The sequence below is a fragment of the Bos indicus genome, chromosome 29, assembly GCF_029378745.1.
Source record: "Bos indicus isolate NIAB-ARS_2022 breed Sahiwal x Tharparkar chromosome 29, NIAB-ARS_B.indTharparkar_mat_pri_1.0, whole genome shotgun sequence".
Lineage (NCBI taxonomy): Eukaryota > Metazoa > Chordata > Mammalia > Artiodactyla > Bovidae > Bos > Bos indicus.
The window spans coordinates 45932486-45940405 of NC_091788.1; the positions used below are offsets into that span (position 1 = coordinate 45932486).

Here is a 7920-nt window from a genome sequence, read left to right on the forward strand (position 1 = left end):
CCGCTGCACAGCAGGCAAGGTGCACGGCTGCGGAGAGCCGGTGGGCCCCTCCGGCCCGGCTTCACCACACCCACACCTCGCCCCAACCCAGATCCGCTCGGTGACTCGGCGGATTCCCGGGGTGGGGCGTCGGGGTGGAGCAGGACCTTAAATATACGGCCTCTGGGTCCTCCCCACTTCCTGCCACACTTGAACTCCGCCGCCTCCAGTGAGTAGGGTCTGGACCGTGTGGGGGAAGGGGCCGGCCGAGCCACCTCCTGCCCGGGCGGCCTGACCCCCGATCCTCCCGCATCGTCCGGTCTGTCTGCCTACCCTAGTGCCGCCCTACACCATCGTCTACTTCCCGACCCGAGGTGCGGCCGCTGCTCCTTTAGGAGGGCGAAGGGCCCCCGGCAGGACGCGCAGTCTGGACAGCGCCCGAGACGGAGGCGGGACCCCGGGGCGGCGGGGCGGGGTCGCGGGCTGGGGTCCCGCCGCAGCGTCCTTTGTGGGGGCAGGGGGCCCGCGGGCGGTGCGCTCTATTCCTCCCTCTCGGGTCCCTCCCTGGGGCGAAGTGGGCTGGGCCTCCAGCCCTGTCCCCTGGCCCAGACGCTGTGGGGGCCGGGGGCTGCACTCTTTATCCGCTGCTCATCTTCTCAGGGGGCTCAGACTCTGGTCTGTGTCCTGTCTCCACATCCAGCTCCCATCCACTCCTGACAGGGGGCTGCTGCGAGGCTGGGGTCTCTGCCCACCCCCACTGCCCCATCCTCCCCTCCCCCAGGGCGCTGCGAGGCCCTGCGCATGCTGCTAGCCGACCAGGACCAGAGCTGGAAGGAGGAGGTCGTCACTAAGGAGAGCTGGCTGCAGGGCCCACTCAAGGCCTCCTGCGTGAGTGACGGCGCCCAGACACGTGGGGCAACCCTTGAGTAGGGGGCAGCTGAGCTCAGTGTCCCTTACCAAGCCGTGCCCCACCCCTCCCAGCTGTACGGGCAGCTCCCCAAGTTCCAGGATGGAGACCTCACCCTGTACCAGTCCAATGCCATCCTGCGACACCTGGGCCGCTCCTTTGGTGAGTCCCGAGGCTGAAGGCAGCCCAGTCCAGGAAAGCTCCTGAAGGGTCCCACCCAGATGTCCTGGGATCTGGTCCTACGGCTGGGGGATGGGCCAGATGGCCCTAGAGGAAGGGGCAGGGCCTGGGTTAGGAGGGTTCTAGGTTACAGGGCTGGGGCTTCCAGCCCCCCCAGGGCAGGGACCACATGGCTTGGGCCGGCAGCCCTCCTGGGTTCATCGCTTCCTGGATGACAGCTCAGAGGTGGTCACTGGCCACCACAAGGTACATGCTGCTGTAGTCTAGAGTCACTGTGGGTGTGACCAGGAGCTTCAAGGCCGGTCTCCTCCTGCCTGGCCTCACCTGAATCTGCAAAGCCTGGTGCACACAATGAGCAGGTCTGTGGCCTTGTTTCAAGGGTGGCAGGAATGTGGCTTGGGGAGGTGACTGCCTCTTTTTCGGCCAGCTTGGGGGTTGGGGGGTGGGTACAGGAGGATGTGGGAAGGGGATCCCACATCAAGGAAGTCAGGGAAAGGGAGTGGGAGCAGCCAGGCCCAGGCCCACCCTGACTTCTTCGAGAGCCAGGGTGAGAGGACGGGGGCCTCTGGTGTAGCCTGCCTCTTGCCATCCTGCCCCATGCAAGTCCTGCACTCAGAGGGACACGACAGTCTGCAGAGCCAGGTTCTGGCCAGGCCCCACAACCGGGCACCCCTCAGGCCTGGGGAGGCGTAATCAGAGCCTGGCTGGCCCTTGCAGGGTGACAGCTTGGAGGAGGAACCGGGGGTGGCTTGGGCTGGGAGTTCCCGAGTCCCAGGGACCAGGGTCTGGTCTCAAAGACGAGCGCCAGGGCTCCTGCTGGGTACGTTCCTTAGGCTCGTGGAGACGGGAGTGGCAGAATTGGGCAGAGCGGACCCCCCAGAGCAGGAGACCTGGGTGTCCAGACCTGAGGCCTTCAGGTCTCGGGGGAGACGGGAGCACTGAGTGGGCCAGACCCCAGCCTGAACAGAACGTGACCCTCCGCCCGGCCGCTGACACAGGGCTCTACGGCACAGACGAGCGGGAGGCGGCGCTGGTGGACATGGTGAACGACGGCCTGGAAGACCTCCGCAGGCACTGCGGCCACCTCATTCACCACAAGCGCGTGAGCCGCTGGGGCCGGCGCTCAGGGCTGGGGCGGGGAGGCTGCCCGGGCCCAGGCCCACCGCAGACCACCGCAGGCATCACTTCCTTTCACAGGAGGAGGACAAAGCCCAATATGTTCAGGAGCTGCCGGTGCACCTGCAGCCTTTCGAGACCCTCCTGTCCCAGAATCAGGGGGGCCAGGCCTTCATCGTGGGCGACCAGGTGAGCACTGGGTCCAGCCATTGGAGGTCCATTTCTCAGATGGGCAAACCGAGGCCCAGAGCAAGGCCGTGACTGGCTCCTGGAGCAGTCAGTGTTCTGCCCCCTCAAGCAGCGCCCCCTCTCTCCTGATCCCACTCAAGCCCTCCCGCCCCCTGCCCTACAGATCTCCTTCGCTGACTACAACCTGCTGGACCTGCTGCTCAATCATCAGGTGCTGGTCCCCGGCTGCCTGGACCCCTTCCCCCTGCTCTCAGCCTACGTGGCCCGCCTCAGTGCCCGGCCCAAGCTCAAGGCCTTCCTGGCCTCCCCGGAGCATGTGAACCGTCCCATCTTTGGAAGCCGCAAAATATGAGCCCAGCCTCCCCTGGGAGAGGGGCTGCCCTTGAGACGAATAAACACGGTGAGAGGAAAGCTGTGCTGTGGTCACTGAGGGACCGGGTGGCCACTGGGGATCCCCAGCCCTTCCCAGACTGTCTCAAAGAGGATGAGGGCTGGGCTGGGCCTTGAAGGAGCTTCAGGCCCTCAGAGCTGCCAAGACACAAAGAGGAGTTCCAGGTCCAGAGAGGAAGGTGAGATTCCACACCTGCAAGATCCACCCTGGAGGACTGCCTGCAGGAGGAGGTTGACCTCCCCAGGGCCTCGGCAACCTGGGAACCCTCTCCAGCTGAGAAAAGGGCCTCCGTGTAGGGAATGCGCAGTTCCTGACAGCTGCGTGATGGGTTCCGTCACCCAGCACAGGCAGGGTGACTGGTCTCTGCTCTCTCCGGTGCTGTGCACACGAACCACTTGGAGTGACACACACCCTCGAGGGTTTCACACGTGTGTCCATGCTGCCTGTTCTCATGTGTGCCACGGTCACCCGCAGGCAGTGTGGCAGGTGGCCAGCAGGGCCCAGGTGTGTGGCTGAAGACCGCCCTGGGAGTTCTGGGCACACCGTGCTGCTTGGGGACCTGGGAGGGGGTTAGTCAAGGTCCTCCAGCTCCTGGGGCCTCTGTCAGCGCCCCCTCCCACCATGGGAGCATCCTACCACCTGCCCAGGCCCAGCTCAAGTCTCCTTTCTGCAAGGCTGTGACTGCTCAGCCTGTCCAAGGCCTCCTGCTGCTCCTGGGACAGTGTGGAGGCAGATAATTCCAGAAGGCCTGCATTCCCAACGCAGAGCTCTCATGGCTCCTCGCTGCTCTCCAGGCAGAGTCCTCAGATGATGAGCCTGCCAGGCCTTCCTACATCTGAATTCTCTGGTTTCCAGAACTTTCCCCGCCCCCAGCCACCTGGTTCACCCTTAGAGCTGCTCTCTGCTCTCCAGACAGCCCACCTCTCCTGCCCCTCCCTGCCTTTGTGCCGCTGACGACCCACTTCCCTGCCTCCACCTCCCCTCCCCCACTTTCCCTGCCACCCCCCACAGTCACGCCCCTCAGCCCTCTTCCAGGTTCCCTGGGCACTTCTGCCTCTCCACTCTGTGGGGTCTGGCCTGCCCAGGTGTCGCCCCTCCAGCCCTTCCCCGTGAGGTCAGAGACTGGATCAAGTTCCGTTCTGCCTCCCTTGGCCCCAGGGGAGACGCTGCTGACTCACCTTTGTTGTTGCTCAGTCGTGTCTGACTCTGCGACCCCATGGACTGCAGCACGCCAGGCTTCCCTGACCTTCACCGTCTCCCAGTTTGCTCAAACTCATGTCCATTGAGTTGGTGATGCCGTCCAACCATCTCATCCTCTGTCATCTCCTCCTGCCACCCTCAATCTTCCCCAGCATCAGGATCTTTTCCAGTGAGTCGGTTCTTTTCATTAGGTGGCCAAAGTATTGGAGCTTGAGCTTCAGCATCAATCCTTCCAATGAATATTCAGGCTTGATTTCCTTTAGGATGGACTGGTTTGATCTCCTTGCTGTCTGAGGGACTCTGAAGAGTCTTCTCCAGCATCACAACTCGAAAACATCAAAATCTGTGGTGGTGGTGGTTTAGTCACTAAGTCGTGTCCAACTCTTTGCAACCCCATGGACTAGCCCACCAGGCTCCTCTATCCACGGGATTCTCCAGGCAAGAATACTGGAGTGGGTTGCCATTTCCTTTTCTAGAGGATCTTTTAAAACCAGGGAGTGAACTCAGGTCTCTTGCATTGCAGGCAGATTCTTTACCATCTGAACCACCAGGGAAGCCCGCAACCTCCTTTAAGACACGCCACAAGCCAGGATTCGAACCTGGGCTTTCTGGTCCCAGAACCTGTGCTTGTTACAACTCTCCCAGCTTGAACCACTATTTTTTATATCCCAGTCCAGGGTGACTGCAGTTACCAGGTGCCCTGCGAGCTGGTAACTCTGGTGACCCCCTTCCCCCACTCAATTATATGGAGACAGGAACCCTAACAGGTTGGGCTTCCAGCCTTTCAGGGTCGGGGTGGAAGTGAAACTGGTTCCAGTTTAAAGGCTGGATCAGGAACTTCCCTGGTGGCACAGAATCCGTCTACAAATGAAGGGGACATGGGATTGATCCCTGGTCCAGGAAGACTCCACATTCCAAGGAGTAGCTATGCTTCTCTGCCATAGCTACTGATGCCCACACACCTAGAGTCCGTGCTCTGCAACAAGAGAAGGCACCCAATGAGAAGCCTGTGCACCGCAGTGAAGAGTAGACCCTACTCTCGACAACCAGGGAAAGCCCGGGTGCATCAACAAAGACCCAGTGCAACCAAAAATAAATAAATAAAGAGTTGCAGGGGGAAAAAATGAGGGGGGGCACTGGAACATTTAAAGCCTGTTGATCGGATTTGCTCTCCAGCTGGGGAGGAGGGACAAGCGGTTACGGACTCAAAACGCCAGTCCTTGTGGGCACTCCCAGTCCTCAACCAGCTGCAGCTGGGTCAGAAGAGGTGGAATAAAGGGGTTGATCCCAGTTTCTGTGAGGGTTTGCCCTTTGGTGGCAGCTCTGAGACTCAATAATCTCCGTCCCTGGGGTATTAGACCAGGGAGGTTGGGGGTTAGGGGTTTAGGGAGTCACCGCTGACCTGTAGAAGCCCAGCCTGCTATGGGGCCTTGAGTCTAGGTCTCAGCCTATGGGCCCTGCTCTGCTGCCACTCCAGAAGCTGCAGGGACGTCAGCTGAGTCCTTCCCAGGCTCGTCTCTGGCCTGCACCACCTTTTCCTGGCTCTGTCAAGGTCCCGGATGGCTCTAGCTTAGGCTCCATTCCCCGCCTCCAGCCCACTCCCCCCGAGCCCACTTGGTGAGCCACCTGAAGACTCTTTTCCCAGCCCTGGAGCCCTGGCTGCCTTTCCCCAGGTGTATACCCTCTCTGCAGAGAAGGCGATGGCACCCGACTCCAGTACTCTTGCCTGGAAAATCCCATGGACGGAGGAGCCTGGTGGGCTGTAGTCCATGGGGTCGCAGATGAAGAGTCAGACACGACTGAGCGACTTCACTTTCACTTTTCACTTTCATGCATTAGAGAAGGAAATGGCACCCCACTCCAGTGTTCTTGCCTTGTGGGCTGCCATCTATGGGGTCGCACAGAGTCGGACATGACTGAAGCGACTTAGCAGCAGCAGCAGCATACCCTCTTTGGGCCTGTTTCCTCTTCTGACATCACGAAAGGCCACAGTATTTACCAAGCACCTTCTGTGTGCCAGACACTTGGTGGGCCTTAAAACTTCCATTTTACAGATGAGAAAACTGAGGTCAGAGCTGGAATTTGCACCCAGGCAGACTGACGGCCTAGCCTACATTCTTTCCCAAAGAGCCCCAGAAAATGCTCTCAAATGTGCTTTGCACGAATCTAGCCGACAACGGGAGTGGTTATTTGCAATGTTAATGTTAGTGACTTGTTAAATTTCCTGATTGCAATCAAGAGGGAGCCACAGGAATTTTAGAAGCCAGAGCACAGGTCATGTTCAACCCCTGGCCTGCTTTGCAGTTTGCTTTCAAGGCCGAGAGGCTGGAAACCAGCTCTGCAAACACGTGGAAATGAAACCAGGGTGAGCACAAATAACTGCGAGGATCCTCTCATGACCCTATGGAGACGTTTACCCCCAAGAACTGTTGAGTATTTGTCCAGGAAGTGCTTTTGGCAGCAAAACTTGAACTCCAAATCTTCCTCTTGGAAGACTTTCCACCGGGGTGAGGGTGGGGAGCCTATACATCTCCAGATGGGATTTTCCACAAAGTCAGGAAAATAGCCCAGGATCCTGCGAGCTCTGATTACTATTCCTCCAACTTACTTGCCTGAGCCTTGATCTTAAGAGAAGCATCTAGGGGAGAAAATAAACGAAGGCTTTTAGTTCGCCCATTGGCTGATCCCCAGCTGGGTTCTGGCTCAAAAGTGTGTCAACCTTGAGAAAATGGTGGTTTCTCAAAGATTTGGGCTCAGTATGTTTAAGTCTCCAGCTAGACCTACTGATTAGGCCACATCTGGGGAAAGTTGGTGGCTCAGTGTTCAAGAACCCACCTGCCAATGCAGGAGACGTGGGTTCCATCCCTGGGTCAGGAAAATCCCCTGGAGGAGGAAATAGCAACCCGCTCCAGTATTCTTGCCTGGAAAATCCCATGGACGGAGGAGCCTGCTGGGCTACAGTCCATGGGGTTGCAAAAAGTCGGACATGACCTAGTGAGTAAGCAACAAGGAGAGTGGAAAGTTCCCATTTTGAGAGTTTGAAGCACTGGCTTTTTCCTCTTACGCCAAAAATAAGGCAACTGGTAATTGGGCTCATAAATCAGGCTCGGGGAGACTGAGACACACAGCTGACTTGGTCGCTCAGCTCTAACCTGGTAATGTCTGTGGGCTTCTCTTCCTCTGACTCTGCGAGCCTTCATCGTCTGCTGCTGGTACCAGCCTCTGCCCTCCAGACACGTGTGACCCAAACCCAAGCCCTAGCCCCGGGCACAGTGTGGTCCAAGGGCTGAGCCCTGGCAGGGAGCTGGGCCCATCAGAGTCCTTCCCTGACCCAGGCAGGGCAGTGCTGGCCAGGCACCAGGAGCTTCCTCTGCAACCAGAGCTTTCTTTTCTTCACAAAAGTCTGTGAGGGGACTTCCCTGGTGGTCTAGGGGTTAAGAATCTGCCTTCCAATGCCGGCAACACGGATTCAATCCCTGATCAGGGAACTAAGATCCCACATGCCACGGGGCAACTAAGCCTGTGCACCACACCTTCTGAGCTCGCCCACCCGCCGCAGTGAAGGCTCAGCACAGCCCCTGCACAAAAAGAGTCTGTGAGGGTGTGACTTCAGAGCAGACTGTGGGGTTGTTTATAGCTGAGAGAGTTGAGCCCATGTGTGTGTGTGTGTGAGAGAGAGAGAGAGTTTTCAGCTATGATTCCAGCCTCCAAGAGGCCATGTCCTTCCTCTGATTTGTTCACATGACCTCAGACATGCTTCTTGTTTGGAGTTGAGCTTCTGTGATTTCAGCTGAAAGAGACTGTGAGAATTGTCAAATATGTCTACAGATGCATTTTCCCCGTCAGAATTTGGAGTCAATCTCCTATCCCTTGGGTGTGGCTGGACATAGTAACTTGTTTCCAGCTCACAGGTGTGGGAGAGATGGTGCAGATTGTCCGGGACTAGGTCGTGGAAGCT

At 58.5% G+C, this 7920-nt stretch overlaps 1 protein-coding gene across 4 annotated transcripts; it reads left to right on the plus strand.

Annotated features, from left to right (window-relative positions):
* Positions 1 to 2782, plus strand: GSTP1 (glutathione S-transferase pi 1). 4 transcript variants are annotated; one of them, XM_070783236.1, is made up of 7 exons: positions 1 to 208; positions 318 to 353; positions 761 to 867; positions 961 to 1048; positions 2065 to 2168; positions 2264 to 2371; positions 2535 to 2782. In XM_070783236.1, coding segments are annotated over exons 1-7 (633 nt in total). In that variant the 5' UTR covers positions 1 to 207; the 3' UTR covers positions 2724 to 2782. The 4 variants fall into 4 exon arrangements, with proteins under 4 accessions (XP_070639337.1, XP_070639336.1, XP_019810806.1 ...); XM_070783235.1 differs by lacking the exon at positions 318 to 353 and having other exon boundaries at positions 104 to 208; positions 680 to 867; XM_019955247.2 differs by having other exon boundaries at positions 166 to 353; positions 680 to 867.
* Positions 2783 to 7920: the final 5138 nt, after the last annotated feature.